Here is a 22,306-nt window from a genome sequence, read left to right as displayed (position 1 = left end):
CAGGCGAGAGACTACATATCTCGGCGAGCACTGCGATAGTCGTCAGTATCGCGTGAGCTGGGAACCTCGTTTCCTGCGTGCTGTAGGAAGTGACGTCTCGGACACCGCCGCTTCCACTGCCCCCATCTCGCGAGGCGGAAGAGCCCTGATCGCGGAGGAGCAAGGGGGCGCTAGGAGAGGGAACTGGCTTGCGACGGTCCGGCGAGAAAGAGCTGGGGTGCGGGGAAGTTGGGGAGCAGAGCCCGCTAGGTGTCTGAGTACGGTAAGGCCGCAACTATCGGATCTGTTAGTAAAGAAAGGAGCCGAGGAGAAAGGCAGTTGTCGGGCGGATCCCGGACGGAGGGCTAAGGTTGTGTGGAAGGTGCTGCTCCCCGGATGGCGACCGCTGATACTTCGGCCCCGGCCTCCAGTGGCCTCTCGCCGAAGGAAGAAGGGGAGCTTGAAGATGGGGAGATCAGCGATGACGATAACAACAGCCAGACACGGAGCCGGAGTAGCAGCAGCAGCAGTGGCGGCGGCCTGTTACCGTATCCGCGGAGAAGGCCTCCTCACCCGGCCCGGGGTGGTGGATCCGGCGGAGGCGGTGGCTCTTCCTCGTCATCGTCCTCTTCTCAGCAGCAGCTGAGGAATTTCTCACGCTCGCGGCACATCTCTGAACGGGGCCACCTCAGGGGACATAGCAGCTACCGACCCAAAGAACCATTCCGGTCTCATCCGCCCTCGGTGCGGATGCCTTCCAGCTCACTGTCCGAAAGCAGCCCGCGGCCGTCTTTCTGGGAGCGCAGCCACATCGCCTTGGACCGTTTCCGCTTTCGAGGCAGGCCTTACCGGGGTGGTAGTCGCTGGAGTCGGGGGCGAGGCGGGGGTGACCGAGGCGGCAAGCCGGGGGGCAGACCTCCTCTTGGAGGAGGAGCAGGATCCGGATTCAGCAGTGGTCAGAGCTGGCGAGAGCCCTCTCCACCTCGGAAGAGCTGTATCCTTAACGTGGCGATCTGCCCTGGGTGTGTCACTCAAAGTTCCCTTAAGCGTCATTACTAGGTCTATGAGTGTAACTTTTCAGAACCGCTTATTTGTTCTTGTGTCAGTATACTTAAAGTAAGTTGTTCTTTGGTAATTTCCATGTGTCACACTATAGCAGTGTTTCTTAGATTGCTTTATTGGGTGGATTGCTTTTTAACATTAAATGTGTTATGGATTGAAAGCTATGGAATCAAATACGATCAAATCAGTATTGTAAGAAGCACAAGTTTTCATTAGCATTTTTTTTTAACTAGTACAGTAAGTATTTCAAGTGAATTTGACTTAAGATTGTTGGATGAAAAATAGTAAACAGTTTGGGGAATGCTGTTACTTGAATTGTGTGCACTTTGACATTAGAAATTGTGAAGTTTGATTCGGCATAATCCTATCATTCTGATAATTCCTTTTTTAAAAGCTTTTTTTGAGTTATTCTTTCCCACTGCTACCTTTTAAAGTGAAAAGAAAAAGGCGGGGGGGCTCAGTGTCTTTTCCTGTGTTCACTTTTGGGCATTTTATAACTCGCAGTGCTGTCTAAATGTGGACTACAGAGAAAAATAAACTTGCCAGCATTTTTATTTTAATATATTAGAGTGTGGGATTGTGTCGATTATGGAAAGACAGAAGGAAAACAGCAAAATATCTTAAGATTTTATTTCCTCTGAATTTATTTTCAGTGATTTTTAACATTGCAGAGTTAGAATTGATACTAAGAAATTAATCATCTCAAGTTTTCTTGTTTTATAGAACTGTGTCTTGACTCTGTGATAACTGTAAAATAATTTACTAAGGATTTTCATGACTAATTGTAATTCTTATGGTGCAATGATTTTAATATTTTCATTTATTCAAAGTTTATATTTAATAATTTTTTAATATTTATTTTTTAGTTGTAGTTGGACACCTTTATTTTATTTATTTATTTTTATATGGTATTGAGTATTGAACCCAGGGCCTCGCACGAGCGCTCCACTGATGAGTCACAACTCCAGCCTAGTCTTCATTATGAAGTTTATATATAACAACATTTAATTGGAAAACCTTTAAAATTATTTTTATAGAATACTTAGGGTCAGAATGGTTTTTCCCAGGTGTCATGATGAAAGGGGAAAGACAGGTTTAGGTTAAAAAAAAAAAAAAAACAGGTTGTGGTGTTGGTGCCCTGAAAAAGTTGTTTCTGCAACTAAACATTGGGTTAGGGGTATTTTAAAATTGTTTCAGAGAAAAATCATGTAGGTATTTAACTTTTTTTTTTTAATTGTTGAGGAACCTTTAATTAATTAATTAACTAATTAGTTAATGGTGCTGAGAATGGAACCCAGTGCCTCACACAATGCTAGGCAAGTGCTCTACCACTGAGCTTAGAAAACCTGTGCCCAAGATTTTTTTTTCTTCTAGATTTGTTTATTCTGAATCCAAATAAAACAAAACAACAACAACAAAAAACCCTAAAGGGCTATTTAAGGATAGAGATGAAACTGTATTTTTGTTGGAGAGACAAATGAAAGTAAATGTAGCTTTCTAAAAAAGTTCAAGTTGAGTTATATAAAAAGTATTATGGGCACTCAAAGCTTTTTAAAAATCTATTTTGTATAAGAAAATGGGGGAGAACAGAGTGTTCACCCACCTCCTATCTTTGTTTAGGATCCTGCCAAGTTGCTTAGTTTGGCCTCAAACTTGCAATCCTCCTGCCTTAGCCTCCCAAGTCGCTGGGATTTTAGGCATGTGCCACCACACCCATCATCTTTGTCTTTCTTTCTGCTCATTTGGTACCAGTTTGGGCCTCTGCCATTTACCTTTGCTAATTTTTCTGTTTACATGCTTTTAGTAATAAATAGGCATATGGAATTGCAACAAAAATATAGGAAAGCATCCAGTCTTCCTGTGTGACTGATTTCTGTAATAACTTGTCAGAAGCAAGCTATCTTGCTGTTTTTCCTTTCACAGATGCTGTACTTTAAGAAAAGGACACTTGTTTTGATATTCTGCTCATTGTTTTTCTAATGAAATATCATTAATCCATCCTAGAGGTGGTGGTTTTTATAAGATTTTGACAAGGAAAATATAGTTTCCAGCTACTTTTGTGTAATGTGAGCAAACAAAATTTGTAATACAAACCTTTAAATTCTTTTAATATCAGTGTTGTACTCAGTTTAATTCATATTTCCACTGTGTGATTGTAAAAATGCTTTTTATTTTACAAATATTGTGTAAGGAAAGAATGAAGGTAATTCTATGGCTCACTTTAGTAATCTACAAATGAGGTAGTCTGAATATAGATTTTTTGGGGGGCGGTGATAATTTTTTTTTTTGTAATTATGAAGATATGCTAGTTTCAACTTTAAAGAAACAGAATAAACCAGAACCTATTGCAACTCTTCACTTATTCATTTTTATTTTTTATAATGATAAGACACTTTGTCAGTCTTAGCCTAAGTCTCCCTTGGTTGACTACTGTTTTAAACTTTCAAATTGGATGAGAGCTAACATAATTAGGCTAGTGTGTCTCATCAGTAAAAAGTCTTTGAATTTTCAGCTGAAGCAGAATAGGTTGAATAGCGGTCCTTTTTTTTTTTTTTTTAAAGACAGATTTTAATACCTGTTTTTTGAAAGCATTTCTTTTTTAAAAGTTCTGTTAGAAATTAGATTTAAGAAGCTTAAAAAATTAGATCTAGTAAGTGTTGGTTTGATTCCTAGCTATATATTGTATAGACAGAGATAGGATATTAGTCTTGAAGGAGGTTAGTTACAGTCATAACTCAATTCTGTTTCCTCATTTTTCTATTCTTTAGTTATTTTATATATTCTTTTCTTAGAGTGAATCTTTCCCCTTTGTAATTGTTTCTAAGGTCTTTAATTTTATTTTTATTACTCATTTGTGCCTTTAGATGACCCCCTTGAAAAGCCAGCTATAAATGTAGATAATTGCAGTGTTTATGTACAAAGAGTACATAGGAATGGAAAGGGAAGGATAAATAGTTTTGGCTTCGCAAGGGTGGTGACTTGAATTGGGGTCAAGTTGAACAGAAACCTAGATATACAGCTGCATAAATGTGATAAGCAGGAAGAAGGTAAGACTGGAAAGGTAAGCACAGGTCAGATCATAAAAGCATTGTATTCATGCTAAGGATTTTGGACTCGTAAATGAGATTTAAGCAAGGGGAGAGATCTTATTAGATTTGTATTTGTATCCATACCATGGCAGCAGTATGAATCATCGTTTGTGGGTGCTAGAGAACCCAAAAGTCTTAAGAGGCTGAACTCCTCACCTGTGGCAGCTAAAACTACAGAAGTACATTAGAAAGTTCCTAATGAAAAGAGAATCTTACTAGAGTTCACTGGAGAGCACATTATTAGTTGGAGAGAAAGAAATCATGAAGCTTTAAAAAGGTAAGAGAAAACAGAAGGACAAGTGGAAGTTATGTAAGCCAAGAGAGCAATGGTTTATAGTGTCAGATGTTACAGAGAGGTCAGGTAAAGTAAGACTTGAAAACACTGGTGGATAAGCACAGCCAGAACAGCTTCTTTTGAATTATTGAGACAAGCCAGATTCTGTTTGGTTGGAGCATAGGTAAGAGAGCCTTTGAAAAACTTGTATTCTTTTAAGAAATTTGGTACTGAAGAGATCAGAGAACAAAAGATTTGTTACAGTAGTTTTGCTGAAGATTTTCAATTGTAAAGCTTATTTATTTTCTAATATTTGATGTTGGTTCTCATTCTTGGATTGGTCATCAGAGGAGTTTAAAAATCTTTGCTGGCTGCTTGTCCTGTTACTGTATTTAGGAGGTATAATGTTATATCCTAACCCTTACAAAATGATCTGAAAATGATTTATTATATTAAAACCACAAAAAGTGTTCGTCTTTTTCCTTGGTAATTTCCAGGCTGGAAAAAGGTGTAAAAATTCTCACATGTATGAATTATTTGAAATTAGAAAATACATTTTGAGTGCTATTTAGGGATTTTCCTTATTTTTTATTTGCAACTTACAATTATTCAAGTTGTAAATATGATGAATGTTAGTATCTTGATGAGCTCTGAGCTTGTTATGTATTAGGTTTTTAAGAAAATGTGCATGCCTGTAAATTTATCAGCTCAGGAGGCTGAGGCAGGAGGATTGTAAGTTCAAAGCCAGCCTCAGCAACTTATTAGTGAGGTCCTGAGCAACTTAGTGAGACTGTGGCTCAAAATTAAAAAAAAAGAAAAAAAGGTTTTGGGGATGTGGCTCAGTGGTTAAGCATCTCTGGGTTTAATCCCTGGTACCAAAGAAAAAGATGTCTTTCATTCATAAATTGGTCTAACTACTAATTGCCAGTGTTCATTTTCTTATTTTTTAAAAAATTTGAAATGTGAGAAGAAACTAAAGAAACAATTCTTCCTGATTATCTGAAGTGTAAATTATCCACATCTGTGACAAACCATTTTCTTCCCTCTTCCTTCAGAAAAGTATCTTTAACATCCCGCTTGTTATGGGCTCTCATGGGACCTACAGAAGGAGGATGCTGTAACCTAACTAGGTGGACTAGCTGTGGGTATTATTGGTAATTACTGACACTAATGGCTTTGTAAGTGGACTATTTATATGGAGACTTGTTAAATTGAAATATGAGTGCATGATGAAAGTAGGCATTAGTGTGTATATTAAATGGAATGTAGTAATTTAAAAATATGAGTTTCTTTTAAAAAATAATAATGGAGAAAATTCATCTGTAACTTAAGTGGTTTCCTTAATATGCTGTTCAGCCAAAAGTTTTGGAAGATCTCCATCAAGAAAACAAAATTATTCATCAAAGAGTGATAACTGTGGGGAAGAAACTTTTGAAGATTTACTTTTAAAGTATAAGCAAATACAGTTGGAACTGGAATGCATCAATAAGGATGAAAAACTAGCCTTGAGTCACAAAGAAGAGAATGTACAGGAAGATCCCAAAACATTGAACTTAGAGGACCAAACAAGCACTGATACTGTCAGTATTACAAAAGACTCAAGTAAAGAAGTAGCTCCTGAGGAGAAAACACAGGTCAAAACTTTTCAGGCATTTGAATTAAAACCACTCAGGCAAAAATTGACTTTACCAGGAGATAAGAATCGGTTAAAAAAAGTTAAAGATGGAGCAAAACAACTTTCCCTGAAATCTGATACTACTGAATCTAGTCAAGGTAATGGAATTAAATATTTCAATTAGTGATAAGACTTCTTTCTCTAAAGGAGTAATAATGTTGTGAAAATGCACTTCATTGAAATGATTCTAATTAATTTTTCTATACTTTTTTGTAGATGTTCATATTATTTAGTAATTTGTCTTATTTCTTGTTATGCTGACCAAAAGTTATTTATTTATTTATTTTTAGAGAGAGAAGAGAGAATTTTAATATTTATTTTTTAGTTTTCGGTGGACACAACATCTTTGTTTGTATGTGGTGCTGAGGATTAAACCCGGGCCGCACGCATGCCAGGCGAGCGTGCTACTGCTTGAGCCACATCCCCAGCCCCAAAAGTTATAATATAGTTTTGAACATAGGTGATAGCAGTGGGCACCTTTGTTTGTTAACTTAAAGGGAATACTTCTAACATTTACCATTAAGCATGGTGTTTTAAGGTTTTTGTAGGTTTGTAAGTTTTAAGCTTTATTGGATAAAGGATGTTCCCCTTCATTCCCAGTTTTGAAATTTTATTTCATTTTTTTAGCATGAATGGGTATTGAAGTTTATCACATCTTTTTTTTCCCCCCTTTTCATTGAGATGAGCATTTATCTCCTTTAATTGATTTTTAGTGTTAAATGACCCTTGTATGCCTGGACTAAAGAGTCCATGATAAGTCATATGCATTAAAATATGCTCTTTTTAGTGTATAGTTCTTCATATTTTGACAAATGCAGACAGTTTGGGTGTCAGTAACCATCACCAGCCACTGCAATTAAGACACAAAGGAGTTCCATTAACCCCTAACAAATGCCCTTTTGTAGTTAATGCCTCTCTCTACCTTTAGCTGGCCTGGTAATCACTAATCTGTCCCTGTATTTTTGCCTTTTTTAGAATATTACAAATATGTATTACTTTTTGTTTTTCCCTTGAGGAACTGAGTTTTGAACGCAGAGCCTTGCATGTGTTAGGTAAGGGTTCTACCACTGAGTTATATCCCCAGCTGTTATTTTTAGTTTGAAACACAGGTTTTTTTTAGGTTGCAGAGGCTGATCTTGAGCTTAAGATATTTGTTAGATCTTGCTGGTAAAAGCTTTTGGAACTTAAATGGAGTTTTTTTCCTAAGACTCTTTTTCTTCTTCTTCTTTTTTTTTTTTTTTTGTAATGCTGGGAATCTAGTTTAGGCCTTCACTTGCTAGTCAAGTGCTCTAACATTGAGCTATGCCTCCAACCCTATGGGACTATCTTAAGTTACTGACTGTTCATATTTTTTATTGTTGTTAAGGCAGTTTACTATGTAAAATATATATATGTGCACATATATATATTTTAGTAATGTCTATTTCTTGTAAATTGTAAAAATAATGATGTTAATCTTAAGGATTTTTAACCTCTTTAATACCTATAAAAAGTATCTGTTTTATCTCCTTCCTTTTTTTCTTATTAATTTCCCTGAAAATAAGTCCATAGGTTTATAATTCATTAATTTTGGCCTCTTTCTTACTAAAATCTTTTTAGTCCTTAAAATTTGTACTTTAGCTATATTCCCAACCCTTGAAGCTGGATTATTTATCAATTTTTGCCTTAAATACTTTGAGGTTGTAGAATTAATATTATGTAGTGACTTTATTTCTAGTAATTTTTTTTCTAAAAGTCTATTCTATTTTCCATTAATAATTATACTGGTTTTCTCTTGATAAGTATATATGATGCATATTGGTTTTTAGCCTTTCAGTCTTTCTTCGTATCTCATGTCACTTGTACATTGTATAGAGATGAATTTAATTTGTAATTTAGCTTGGCAGTCTTTGTTTTTTTAGGTATAACATGTAGTTCATTCACATTTTTTATGATTATTGATATTTGGATTTTTTTTCCTGCCTCTTTTCCCCCCATATAATTTTCTTTCTTTTGCTAGTTTGGAAGTTAACTATTACATTTCATTGGTTCTTCTAGAAGTTGTGATGTGAATTTTAATTTTTTTCCCCCTCCTGAGTCCTAGGGATGGAACCCAGAACCTCCATACTAGGGAAGGGCTGTACCACTGAACTATACTCCCAGTATAACATGAATTTTTAAAATTCACATGTCTAAAATCAATCAAGATCTGTACCCTCTCTCTGAAATAAAAGAACTGGTTGGTGTTTGAGGATGTAGCTCAGTTGTAGAGTACTTGCCCAGCATGTGCAGAGTCCTGGTTTGATCCCCAACACACCCCCCCCCCAAAAAAAAGTGTTTGTATATCTTTCTCCTTTTATTTAGTACTTTCTTAGTTTATTCTTTCATATATATCTAGAATCACTTATGCTAAAATACATTCTTTAGAATTTTTTAAATGTGTGACTCTTAAGTGATAAACTATGTCTACTGTCTTTTATTAAAGGTAATTTCCTTGAGTTTAAAATTCTAAATTGGTTAATTTAAAGTTAACCAAATTCTAAATAATCTCACCATACTGAAGTTATTTCTGGCTTCTATTGATTTTGAAAAGTTAGCTATTAGACTTTTTTTGTTGTTGTTACTGGGAATTGAACCCATGGGCATTTTCCCATCCCTAGCCCTTTTTATTTTGCTAAGTTGTTGAGGTTGGTCTTGAACTTGTGATTCTTCTGCTTTAGCCTCCCGAACTGCTGGGATTACAGGTGTGTGTCACTGTGCCCCACTAACACTCATTTTCCTAAGTGTGGTCCCTAATGACCAGTGTTTCTGTCAACTTGGCAAAAATGCAGATTCTCAGGTCTTACCCCACATCCCCTGAATTGTGAGCTTTGGGAGTGGGGCTCAATAATCTGTATTTATCCCACCCTCCTGTTGATTTTTGGTATATACTAAAGGTTGAGATTCACTGAACTGGAGTAATGACCCTAATGCAGAAATCAATATCTGGTATATTTGGGTTAGAGTAAAGAGGGCTATGCTATTAAAGAAGAATGAGGGTATGAATAGTGAGAAGAAATTGGGGATGGCAAGTCGGGCACGTCATATAGAGCTCTGTAACAACTTTGATTTTTTTAATTCTGAATGAAATAGGGAGCTGTTACAGGGTCTTGAGACACGGATGAACATAATCTGTTTTGTTTTCAAAAGATAATTCTAGTTATAGTCAAGAATATTCTATAAAGAGTAAGGTTGACTATATTCACTGGTGTTTTTCTGGAAATTTTGGGGTTTCTGAAATACTATACACATTTGGATTTTTTTTATAACTGATTTCTTTTTCTTTCTTTCTTTCTTTTTTTTTTTTTTTAAAGAATTGCTTTTTCTCAAAATTAAATATAAAAAAACCATCTGGGAAGGTGGCTGGGATTGTGGCTCAGTGGTAGAGTGTTCGGTCCTGCATGTGCGAGACCCTGGGTTAGATCCTCAGCATCATATAAAAATAAATAAATGAAATAAAAGTATTGTGTTCAACTACAACTAAAAAATAAATATTAAAAAAAACAGCTGGGGCTATAATGCTCAGTGGTTAAATGCCTCTGGGTTCAATCCCTGGTACAAAAAAAAAAAAAAAATTACTTTTCTGTGTAGTTTACTATTTTTCATGTCCGTGGTGGTCCATTTTCCTGGTATATTTTTATTGTTATGGTTTTAACTGTCATGTATATGCTGATGACTCTTTTGTTTTTTTAAAGAGAGAGTGAGAGAGGAGAGAGAGAGAGAGAATTTTTAATATTTATTTTTTAGTACTCGGCGGACACAACATCTCTGTTGGTATGTGGTGCTGAGGATCGAACCCGGGCCGCACGCATGCCAGGCGAGCGCGCTACTGCTTGAGCCACATCCCCAGCCCCTGCTGATGACTCTTACTAACAACTTATTTAAGAATCCTAGTTAATAATTTTTTAAATACTGTGTGACTATACAAGACCAATTTGCATTTTGGAGGTTTTGAGTAAAAGCTGAAATAATTTTATTGTTTAGACCTATGATCGTGACAGGACAATGCCTGACTACCCTGTTACTACCTTGTTGGTCGATTTAAACAATAACCTGTGTTTATAATTTTAGTGTAAAACTTTGTCTGAAATTTATGGTTTGTACTTGTTTTTTTTTTTAATATTTATTTTTTAGTTGTAGCTAGACACAATACCTTTATTTTACTTATTTATTTTTATGTGGTGCTGAAGATCAAACCCAGGGTCTGGCATGTGCGAGGCGAGCGCTGTACCACTGAGCCACAACCCCAGCCTTGTACTTGTTTTTAAGGTGTCATTTTGCTCGTAATATTCCTAACAGGGACATGGTTTGGTTTTGTATCAGAGGGAGGTGCCACTTTCTATAGTCAAGTGAGATCTTAATAAACTAGTAAATTTCTCATGTAGGAGAAAAATCTACTGCTTTCTATATTTATTATCGGAATGATTTTTATGTCTTTTTATTTTGCCCCATTTTTCTCCAATAGTTATTTCTATTTTAGTATTTTTTGAATGAAGTATGGTCAATTTTGTTATAATGGGGCATATATATTCCTAAAAATCACCATACTGCAAATTTATACAACAGAAACCACAGGATTTATGGGGGAAAATGGGGCTAGGGGAATTTTCTCAAAAACTTTTGTTAGTGGCATATGAAAAAAGATAATAATCAAGGAAAATAATAGCATAGCTTTACACATAAAATGAATTAAAAGTGCTTGAAACATAAGTATGTGTGTAGAAATGGAAGATTTGCCCTTATGCATTGTTACTGTGAAGTGGGATAAGAAGTGGTACTTGAAATCAGTAAGTTGTGACACCAGATGTGGATAGGGGTGCTCATAACACACATAAATGAACTGAGGTACCTGGTAGAGGCTAATGTGTGCTTTCTGTATTTCTGAATATCTCAGATCATGTAAGTACAGTTTTCTGTCACTTTTAGTATGTTATTGAGACAAATCCTATATAAATAAATATGAAACTTGTGTTATGCTCAAATTATTTTTTAATATATCAATCATATTGTGACATTCACATTTGCAGAGTAAGCCTTTATAGTAGAATTCACCTATCTCAAGATTTGGTGATACCCTTCTATTTGTTTTATCTAGTGTACTTGGTTAGTTATCTCTTAATTTATTGAATGAACTTCAAATTTTTTTATAAGTAGGCCCATTTGAACAATCAAATTAAGGTGTTTGGAACAGTGATAGGTGTGGTATTTTGGAAAAAATAGTAGGTTTGGAGTTTATACTAGTTTAAATTCTAGCTTTGCAACTTGAGTTTGTCATCTTGAAAGATTTTTGAGTTTTAAACTTCAACCATTTTAACAAAAAAATATGTATATCAATACTACTGTATATGATGTGATTTTTTAAAAGCTGTTATAGATTAGATAATATATATGTAAAGTTTGATACTTCAGAAACTGGGCCCTAAGCCAAAATTCTGGGAAAATGTGGGAATGGATTTAATTTTGTTGATACTTAAACTGTTTCTGCTGGTGCTGGTATAGATAAATAAAAGATCAGTTTTATGATGTATACATCCAGTATAATTTCTAAATGTCAAATTCATTTCAACTAGATTAATTTATTCATCATAGAGAACTAGATTAATTTATTCATCATAATGCCTAACTTGTGAAGCACTGGATTTGATCTTCAGCACCACATAAAATAAATAAAGATTTAAAAAAATTTTTAAAAAGATATTTTTGCTCAGATTTTTATTATTTTATTTTAGATTGAATATGGTTATATTTTAGAATATTTAAAAGATGTTGTTTTATTTTAAAGGATTAGAAGATAAAGAACAAAATTTAACAAGAAGAATTAGTACCTCAGATATTCTATCTGAAAAGGTAAGATATGCCTTGTGGGATTGGATATCTCTCTTCTTTTGAAATCATTTCTGTAACTATTTGGACATAAGTTTTAAGATAAAGTGTGTAGAAGATATCTTAGAGTCTCCATTAGGTTCTGCAAATTATGTTACATTGAAGTGTTATGCACATTGGTAGATGATTTTGTTTGTTTAATTGTTTCGTTTTTGAAACTTTTAATTTTGATGAGAGATATTCTTTTCCTTTTTTTTTTCTTTGTGTATTATCCTGTATGGGGAAGCTTTGGAGTTAGGTAGATCTTGACATGGTATTGGATTCTAGCTGCTCCCTCTTACTAGCTGAATGAGCTGTCAGCTGTGTAAGCACTTTTTAAACTTTGCTTGCCTGTTTTCTACAAAAGGAGTTTAATGTCATGTGTCGCCTGCGTTGTTGTGAAGCCACAACACAATAAAGTGCAGAAGCATTAAACACTATGTTTAAAATAGTAATAGACATCAATAACTCAAGGCTTTTTGTTGAATTCATTAGAGATCTGATATATGTGTAATTTCTTCTATTGAGACTTCAGTTTGTTGTCATGAGTAAATTGAAATGAATCAGAGCCTAGGAACTTTAGGAAAGATGGTCTTGAATTTAGGAATAACAGACACATGTACATGGTTGTGCATATGCATATATACATAGATACACACTCATAAACGTTTTTCACATTCTTAGAATAATTATGCAAAGCAAGTTGACATATATGTTTTATAAATGAAATAAAATTCATTTTGGTAGATAAAATGACTTGTTTAAAGTTACATAGAAATTAGGTGTGCAAGCAAGAATTGAATTAGGTTTTCTGAATCCTGCCTAGTTCAATACTCTTCGTAACTTGTAGTTGTGTGACAGAATCAGTGATTTCTTTTTTTTTTTTTTTTTCATTCTAAAGGAAGCAGCTGCACAGAGTAATCAGTGTCTCAATGGAGTAATATTAAACTGTAGATCAGTACTTTCCAATATAATTTTCTATAATAATGGAAATGTTCTATAGCTGCATTCCAATATGATAATTATGAGTCATGTGTAGTTATTAAGAAACTGAAATGTGATTGATGTGGCTTAGGTACAAATTTCTAAATTCAGCTTTAGTTAATTTGAATCACATTTGGCTCGGTACTACCATATTGGACAGTATAGCTATAGAACTTGAGTACAAAGCAATAGAATTGGGTATGTTTAAGTGAGTTAAGAACAATTATGATAATTATTATTATTACATGTATTATTTACATGTATTTCCCAGCAGTGGAAATAACTGTATTCTGGTTTGGTTAAATGGAAGTACAAAAGTATATGATAGTAATTCAGTTAGAGATTTATGGTAGCAAATATTAAGTTAGGTAATTAGGTAGGATCTACTGTTTTCTTTATGCTTAGGAATAGAAATAATTGGATTTTGGAAAAACATTATTACAATTTACTAATAAGAAGAAATTATAACAGTGGCCTTAAACTTTTGCAGTGTTAAACTCTGATTCATCTGATTCCTCTCTTTTCTTTTTTGGTACTGAGGATTGAACTCAGGGACACTGAGTTCCACATCCCCAGTCCTATTTTGTATTTTATTTAGGGACAGGGTTTCACTGAGTTGCTTAGTTCCTTGCCGTTGTTGAGGCTGGCTTTGAACTCACGATCCTTCTGTCTCAGTTTCCCCAGCTGCTGGGATTACAGGCATGCGATACTGCGCCCAGCTGACTGCTTTCTTCTGCTCTGTAACTTCAAAGAACCATCCTAACCCAACCCATCCCGAATCCATGGACTCTTAGAAGAACCTCTGCTTGGGAAGCCTGGCATTTTTAGTTTATTGTAGTTAAAATGTGGAGAATGGATTAATTTTTAAAAATTATCTCAAAAATGTAGTGGAGGAAGGGTTGGAGAAAGGTTGATCGGTAGGTACTAAATTATAGTAATAAGGGAGTAAGCAGTTCAAATGTACATATCTCCTACTAGGGTGACTATAGAGAACAGTTAGGTACTATGTATTTCAAAAAGCTTGAAGAACGGGGGCTGGGGATGTGGCTCAAGCGGTAGCGCGCTCGCCTGGCATGCGTGCGGCCCGGGCTCGATTCTCAGCACCACATACCAACAAAGATGTTGTGTCCGCCAAGAACTAAAAAATAAATAAATATTAAAAATTCTCTCTCTCTCTCTCTCTCTCTCTCTTTCTCTCTCTCTCTCTCTCCCCCCCCTCTCTCAGTCTCTCTTAAAAAAAAAAAAAAAAAGCTTGAAGAACGGATTTTGAAAGACTTCCCATAAAGAAATGATAAATATTTGAGGTGATGGTTAACCCTGATTTAAACATTACATAATGTATACATGTATCAAAATATTGCATGGTACTCCACTAATATGTGTATTTTTTTATATACCAGTTAAAATTACTATTAAAAAACATATAGTAAAAAAATATGAAGTTATGTCATTTAGGAGAAAAGTTCCTTAAGATCTGCTTTTAACGTAGCTTCCTATTTTAGTTTTCCTAAAGAAGCCTAGGGTGTTCAAAATATTTTAAATATTCAGATAAACATTTATAGGTTTAGACCATGAAATATTCATATGTAAGCAAATTTCTACAGATTCTTTTTCCTTCAACAGTGTAGTAAATAAAAAAAAATATAAAGTTTGCAGGCTTGAGCTTTGAACCTTGACATGCAGGATATCTGTTCTTTGTATTACTTGTGAATTTAATAAATCACATGATTATGGAACCACTTCATTCTTTTTATTCATTATTCCTTAACCTTTTCTTCTTCCATCTGTTGCTATCAGAGTTTTATGGTTTCAAGTTTGGGTAGCCCTATAAATGCTCATGTCTAACTCATAACTTTTCCTTTATACAGCATCCTTTTCTGTCACTTGTACTCTCTTCCTCCAATCCTGCATATTTAAATATATGCACAAAAGCCTCCACTCATTTATCTTTTTTGGGTTATAGAAATTAAGTTAGGATCTTGAGCAATGGGAAGTAAATTAGTTGCCTTTTAAATATTTGCCTGAAAACTAACTTTAAATTTTAATCTTGTTATCAATTTGACTTGATGAAATGTTTATGAAGTAATAGAATTTAAATATTTTAACTGTTTAAATATTTAACTGTTTAAATATTTTAACTGTGTTTTTTTTTTTTTAATTTTGTTTTTAAAGAAGCTTGGTGAAGATGAAGAGGAGCTATCTGAGTTACAACTTCGCCTTTTGGCTCTTCAGTCAGCCAGTAAAAAATGGCAACAGAAAGAACAGCAGGTGATGAAAGAAAGCAAAGAAAAATTGACTAAGACAAAAACTGTACAGCAAAAAGTTAAAACCAGTACAAAAACACATTCGGCCAAAAAAGTTAGCACAACAGGTGATTATTTTTATTAAATTCTTTTAATTGAATTCATGCATCATTAGTTTCTGGATTTTCATTTAGAAAGTTTTGAGTTTGGGGAATTTTAAGGTTTTAAAGTAAAGGACAGTCTTGTAAAAACAGAACTTAGAGGAGCAATTGTATACATGGGTCAGTGATAATGAAAAAACATTTAAAAGCTCTTTTAGCACCTGATGTTTGTGTATTTTTCATTTAAAGCAAAACAGGCATTGAGGAAGCAGCAAACAAAGGCATGGAAGAAACTGCAACAACAAAAAGAACAGGAAAGACAGAAAGAAGAGGATCAGCGGAAACAAGCTGAAGAAGAAGAGAGAAGGAAAAGAGAAGAAGAAATCAGAAAGATTCGAGATCTCTCAAATCAGGAAGAGCAGTACAATCGATTCATGAAATTGGTTGGTGGAAAGAGGAGATCAAGAAGTAAAGTAAGGAATGCAAAAATATAAAACGATATAAGTGTCCTTATGGTCTTGTTTCATAGACTCAAAAGTCAACTAAGTAAAACTAAGTAGCTTGTGTTAGAGATTCTTTATAAATATCTCTTAGGGAGGAAAGAAGGTATGATTGGGAATGAATCTTTTGTACTCACAGATATTAATAGTAGAAGAAATGACAAGATAAAATTTTGGCTATCAAAGACTGCTTTTAGCTTTTTGATCACTTCCTACTTAGAAGAAAGCAAGATTATTAAATTGTGGTGAGGACGTATTCTGGAAATGATTGTTTCTTAAGTATAGGATTTTATTAGTTTTTCATTGTTCAGTAATGTAGAATGAGAAGTATTTCATGATTAATTGAATTGGCTGTTTTAAAGAGTGTTAAATCATCATGTAATTAATTACTTTAGTGCTTGTGGCTGTTTTGTATTTAGTCATTTAGTGTTTGTTATGCATTACTGTGTATAAGTCAATGAAAGTATCTGTCTTATGTGTTAGGAAGTTTACTGGAGATTTTATATTGATCTAATGCTAGTATCAGTGATGGGTTTTGGAATTTTATGCTTAAAGAATACTTATGAATGCATGTTTATAATGAAAAATAGAGGAAATTAAAAAGAAAGAGTTTTTTAATTGGAGGGAGATAGGAGTTAGGTTTACTTAAGCAAGAAATATAATGAATTTTCGTACTTTGAATTTTTACAAAGTACTTTGATATAGTCTTTCACTGGAGGTAAGGATTATTTTTACATTGTCCTTTTATTTCCATCTGTACAGGTTTTGCTAGTTTTTAGTTTGTAGGACTGTCACTGAGCCAAACATTTTAAGCAGAAAACAACACATATACACAAACACATTAACCCAGAGTTTATAGTTTTCAGATATTATTATACATAATTATTAAACATAATAATTTGGGGGAAACATTCTAATACAATTCTTGATGACATAAAACTGGCATTTATTCATAAAGAGAAGCCTTAAGTTTTAAAGAGCTTGATGTTGATAGGCTTGGTGGCACATAACTGCAATCCCAGCAAGTTGGGAGCCTGAGATAGGATTGCAAGTTCAAGGCCATTCTCAGCAACTTACGGAGACACTGTCTTAAAAATAAAAAATAGAAAAAGGAATGTAGCTCAGTGACAAAGTGTCCCTGGGTTCAATCCTCAGTACTGAAAACAAAACAAAACAAAACAAAAATACTTGGGGTGATCTTTTTTGTAGTTCCTTTTAGATATATATGACCAGAGACTGTGTTTGACATATTATACATGCATGGAGTATAACTTCCCATTCTTGTGGTTGTGCATGATGTGCGGTTAAACTGATCATGTATTCATATATGAACATAGGAAAGTTATATCCGATTCATTCTTCTGTCTTTCTTATTCTCATCCCCCCTTTCATTCGGTGTGATCTTATTTTATAGAGGAATAGCTAATTATTTAATGGCTCAGCTAACTATGGGAAATTTAGTCTGTTAGAGTTCATTTTCTGTCTAGTGCCATGTTCATAAAGTATCCACTGGAGTGTACCTGTCCTGTAGATTGGATTTCCCAAATCTTATATGGTTAGGAGACCTAACTGAATCGTGATTTTTTAATACTGTTCCCTAGAAGATAATTATCAGTTCTTTTATGATTTATAGTCTAATAATAGCCTAAGACGGAAAATGCTTTGAAACTAAGAAAAACATGTTGTATACTTAGTCATCAGATCCTGACCTGAGGCGATCCTTAGATAAGCAACCTACTGATAGTGGAGGAGGCATATATCAATATGATAACTATGAAGAAGTTGCTATGGATACAGATAGTGAAACCAATTCTCCAGGTATGATCCAAAATTTGAAACATTTTCCTGTTCATAATTATTAGAGAATGGTCATTACGTAAAACTATGAAAGAAATGTATAATGAAAATAAGATTTGCTAATGAGTTGTATAACCATAGACATTTAGTGTTCAGTAAACCTCAAATGTATATTAACCTTTTATTCCCAAGTGTTTCATTCTAGATAGCATTTAAAGGAAAAGGATTGTTTAAACTCTGTGTTAACAGTTTGATCTAAAAAGTGAAGATTGTGGAAATGATGAGACTATGACTCTTAAAACAACAACAGCCACCCCTTTATCTTTAGAACCAAGATTCTTTCTGCTTTAGTTAAAAAATATTAAAAAAAGAAAAAGAAAATTGTTAATGATTTTAAACTTCCTAACCATTTCTAGTGATGATGCTTTATAGGATTTTGGAGTGGAAAGACTAGTTAGAACAATATTATTAATACTCTTGTATTTCTATTAAACAGCTTTATGATCTTTGCATTTTATTTTTTTTTTATTTTTTTATTTTTAAAGGGGGGGGAGAGAGAGAGAGAGAGAGAGAGAGAGAGAGAGAGAGAGAGAATTTATTTATTTATTTTAGTCTCCGCGGACACAATATCTTTGTTGGTATGTGGTGCTGAGGATCGAACCTGGGCCGCACGCATGCCAGGCAAGCGCGCTACCGCTTGAGCCACATCCCCAGCCCCGATTTTTGCATTTTAAATTGTTCTTAAAAATTTATACAGAGAACATACTTTGAGTTTTGCCAGATTTTGACCTTTTTACTGTATACCACTTTTAAGAAGTACAGTGTTCTTAAAATGGGTACATATTCAGATTTTGGGCCTCTAGTGAACCCCATATAAGGCATGTGGATAATGTCTATACTGGCTTGTGAGACAAGTGGGTTAAACAGGAAATATTCGTTTAATCTAAAATATGAAAAAATGGGTTAAATGTTGTAGTAGGTGGGGGCTGGAGTTGTGGCAAGCGGTAGAGCACTTGCCTGGCATGTGTGAGGCACTGGGTTCAATCCTCAGCACCACATACAAATAAATTAAAAAAAAAAAAGGCATTGTGTCCAACTACAACTAAAAAAAATTTTTTTTTTTTAATGTTTAGTTGTTATTTCTAGCTTTTTTTTTGGCTGGTAGGACAATACTTGGGCAGGATTCAAAGGAATTTTTCTTTTCATTATTTCTTAAAAAGAATGTTCTTTAAGGAGAAAAAGTACGTTTTTTAGCATGCTGTTTCCTGCTATCATTAGCTGAAAAGGGGAACAAAGAGAGTTATGAGGAAAAGTGGAACAAAGTGTGAGTTATGAGGGTCTGATCAGCTTAATGTGAATGCTTGACTTTACGGTGATATGACAGTTTTAAATGGGTAGAAAACTTGTGGTAATTCTGATTTTTATCAGGGATTAATAAACTATAATTTTCACTCTACCAATGTATACTTATATTTCTTCAAACATGCATTTACTATGTTTATGTTAAGTATTTATGTTACTAAACTCTTACCAAAAAAAAATTTTTTTACAGCACCTTCACCAGTACAACCACCATTCTTCTCTGAATGTTCATTGGGGTATTTTTCTTCAGCACCATCTATTTCTTTGCCCCCACCACCTCAGGTTTCTGTAAGTTTGAATTGATAATTATTTCTAGGAAAATTATTGTGTTGTCTTATGACTTTTCTAAATTATTTCAAAGAACTGACATGAATGGTTAGGTTTGGAGAATGCTTAAAAAAATCAAAATCGTAGTTGGGTGCAATAGTGTACACCTATAATCCTGACAACTTGAGAGGCTGAGGCAGGAGGATTAAAAATTTGAAGTCAGCTCCACAATTTAACATGATCCTGTCTCAAAATAGCAAGGTTTGGGGTTGTACCTCAGTGATAGAGCACCTCTTGGCTCAATCCCCAGTACTGAAAAGAAAAAAAAAAAAAATTAAAAATCTACCGAATGTATAGCTAGATAGAATTACTAGCTAGAAATATATAGAAGAAACAGGTGAGTTTTTTTTTTTTTAAACTGGCAAGTATCCATCTTGTTGATCTTCCTTCCTTCCTTCCTTCCTTCCTTCCTTCCTTCCTTCCCTCCTTCCTTCCCTCCCTCCCTCCCTCCCCAGTACTGGGGATTGAACCCCCCAGGGCTCTTTGTCACTGTGCTGTGCTGTATCATCAGCCCTTTCTTTTCTTTCTTTTTTTTTTTTTTTTTTGAGACAGGGTCTTGCTAAGTTGCTAAGGCTGGCCTAGAACCTGTGATCCTTTTGCCTCAGCCTCCCAAGTCATTGAGATTACAGGCATGCTCCACTGTATAGGCTTAGAGATATATATATATATATATATATATATATATATATATATATATATATTTTTTAATAGCTAAGTTTTAATAGCTAAGTTTTAATGTTGACTTTTTTTTTTTTTAGTACCTAGCATGTTTTTTCTCCTTCTCTGCTTCTCAGTTAGTAGCTACTCAGGAAACTTTTTCTGAAGCAAAATAAAAATTATCTGTTGTACAGATTATCTCCCCCCCCCCCCAGAAATTGGCATTTAAAGGTGATAGGATGCTTCCAAATATTAATTCTGTTCCTTCTCTTTTGATGAAAGCAGTTATTTTATTTTTTGTGGTGCTAGGGATTAAACCCAGGGCCTTGTGCATGTGAGGCAAGCACTCTACCAACTGAGGTATTTCCCCAGCCCTGAATACAGTTATTTTTAATTTGAAAACATAGCAAAAGCATTTCCTATGGAAGTTAATTTCTTTTCTCTGTCTTCCTCTTAAAAGAACTATCAATTCCATTATACAATTAGGAAAAGGAAAAAAATTAAAAAGAAAGTGAGGGAATCACAAAGTAAAAGTTCTGAAGTAATTTCTAGATTGAGAGAACCTAGAGATTTTCATTAGGTAAGAAGGACCTTTTCATTTTTCATTTCCTAGGTAGAGCTCTGGTGTCTTCCTAGAATACTTACAGTGAGTGAGGGGAATATTAGAGCAGAGAGAGAGACAAAAATTACATTTTTTTTTCTTCCTTGAAATGTTTTGTTTTGGGAAGTGGGAAATGAATGAGCTAAATACCAAGAGAATTACTAAAAGCTCTCTGAAGCAAAAATGATTCCAAACTCAGGAAATCATTTGTGTGAAATTAGTTTCCTTTATGGATAAACTCTAAAAATCCATTTTATAAGGATTTAAGAGAGTAGTGATGATTCTTCTTGACTTTTAAGTTACCCTGAACTACTATTCCTGGATTCACTTTGGTTCCTAATTTTAGTTTCTAATTCTTAAAATTTTATCATTTTAATTCTTATTTACGTATTATATATGATTTTTGGTTTTGATATTTCTACTTATTTTCATCTAGAAAAAACAACAGTGTATGAAGTGGGCCTTTTTTGGTGTGTGGGGGGGTGCTGGGGAGAGAACCCATGTACTTTATCACTGAGTTACATCCTCAATCTCAGCATTATATAATTTAATTCCTGTATCTTCTAGAGTATTAAGTGGAGATAAGAGTAGGAACAGAGAGTTTTGTATAATTATCTTGAAGTTTATAAATGTTTCAAATATTGATTTTTTTTAAATTGCAAAAATAATACATTTTTATAGTTGATGTTGAAATCTGGGTTGGTTTTGCACTGACAGCTAAAATAATAATATAAGGTTTGCTTTTTTCTAATTTAATTGCTTCAGATAAACATTTGGTGTTGATAAATTTACATTTACTTATTCTTTCTCTTTTTTTTTTTTTTTATAGTCTATGCCATCTTTGAGCCAGCCTTATGTAGAGGGCTTGTGTGTTTCTCTTGATCCTCTACCTCCTCTGCCACCTTTGCCACCTCTCCCACCTGAAGATCCAGAACAGCCTCCAAAACCACCCTTTGCAGATGAGGAAGAGGAGGAAGAAATGCTACTTCGAGAAGAGCTGCTTAAATCTCTAGCAAATAAAAGAGCTTTTAAGCCTGAGGTAATTTAGGAACCTGAACCTCTAGGTGGTGCCATTGAGCTTCATTTAAGATAGTCCTACCTTTTTTTCTGATTATTTGGAATTTATTAGGCTTTTCAGCAAAGAAGGGATAAGTGTAATAATATATTTGAGGACTTTAAAGATGACAGAATGTCTTTTTATTTAAAAATATTTCAAATCTCTTCCTTGTTTAGGAAACATCCAGTAATAGTGACCCACCTTCACCTCCACTTCTGAACAATTCACAGCCTGTGCCAAGAAGCAATCTATCAATAGTCAGTATTAATACAGTATCTCAGCCCAGAATACAGAATCCAAAGTTTCATAGAGGACCTCGTCTTCCACGAACTGTTATCTCGGTAAAAACAAATACAAATGTTACTTTTATTCAAATGACCTGTGAGGAATTTGTATGAAGGTTGCTGTCCTGTTCCCCACTGTCTAGTTTATTTGGTGATAGTGTGTTTAGGAAATAATTTAGATGGCATTATGATTCTTTGTTTTATTTGTAGTGTTGAGAATTAAACAAGGGCCTTATCTATGATAGGGAAGTGCTCTACCACTTAGCTGCATTATGATTATTTAAAGAAAGATAAAAGTTAATGAGGAAGATGATCATAGTAATGTCTGGAAAGACTTAAAATATAGAATATTTAATTTTTTTTTTTTTTTTGGCATATAACCAGTACTGGTGGACTGGGACACAGTAATTATTTAATATAACTGAAAAGAGCCA

General features: G+C 34.3%; 1 protein-coding gene across 4 annotated transcripts in view; it reads left to right on the top strand.

Moving 5' to 3' along the window:
• The first annotated feature begins 145 nt into the window (after positions 1-145).
• ZFC3H1 (zinc finger C3H1-type containing) overlaps positions 146-22,306 on the top strand; it is a 49,108-nt gene continuing 26,947 nt past the window's right edge. For 3 of the 4 annotated variants that reach the window (XR_014024164.1, XR_014024165.1, XM_081311054.1), the window contains exons 1-9: positions 146-973; positions 5,761-6,177; positions 11,880-11,944; positions 15,116-15,314; positions 15,537-15,760; positions 17,482-17,605; positions 19,137-19,234; positions 21,361-21,570; positions 21,765-21,929. Coding sequence is in view for 2 of the 4 variants with exons in the window: in XM_081311054.1 (XP_081167180.1) it covers positions 376-973; positions 5,761-6,177; positions 11,880-11,944; positions 15,116-15,314; positions 15,537-15,760; positions 17,482-17,605; positions 19,137-19,234; positions 21,361-21,570; positions 21,765-21,929 (2,100 nt within the window). In the remaining 2 variants the exon portion in view is untranslated. The remainder of the gene's footprint in view (positions 974-5,760; positions 6,178-11,879; positions 11,945-15,115; positions 15,315-15,536; positions 15,761-17,481; positions 17,606-19,136; positions 19,235-21,360; positions 21,571-21,764; positions 21,930-22,306) is intronic. The other variant, XM_081311055.1, reaches the window with a different exon arrangement.

The sequence above is a fragment of the Spermophilus citellus genome (genome assembly GCF_964194105.1).
Source record: "Spermophilus citellus genome assembly, chromosome: 10".
In the NCBI taxonomy this organism is placed as follows: domain Eukaryota; kingdom Metazoa; phylum Chordata; class Mammalia; order Rodentia; family Sciuridae; genus Spermophilus; species Spermophilus citellus.
The sequence above is the reverse complement of the archived record's forward strand: the minus strand, read 5'-3'. Positions and strand labels throughout refer to the sequence as shown.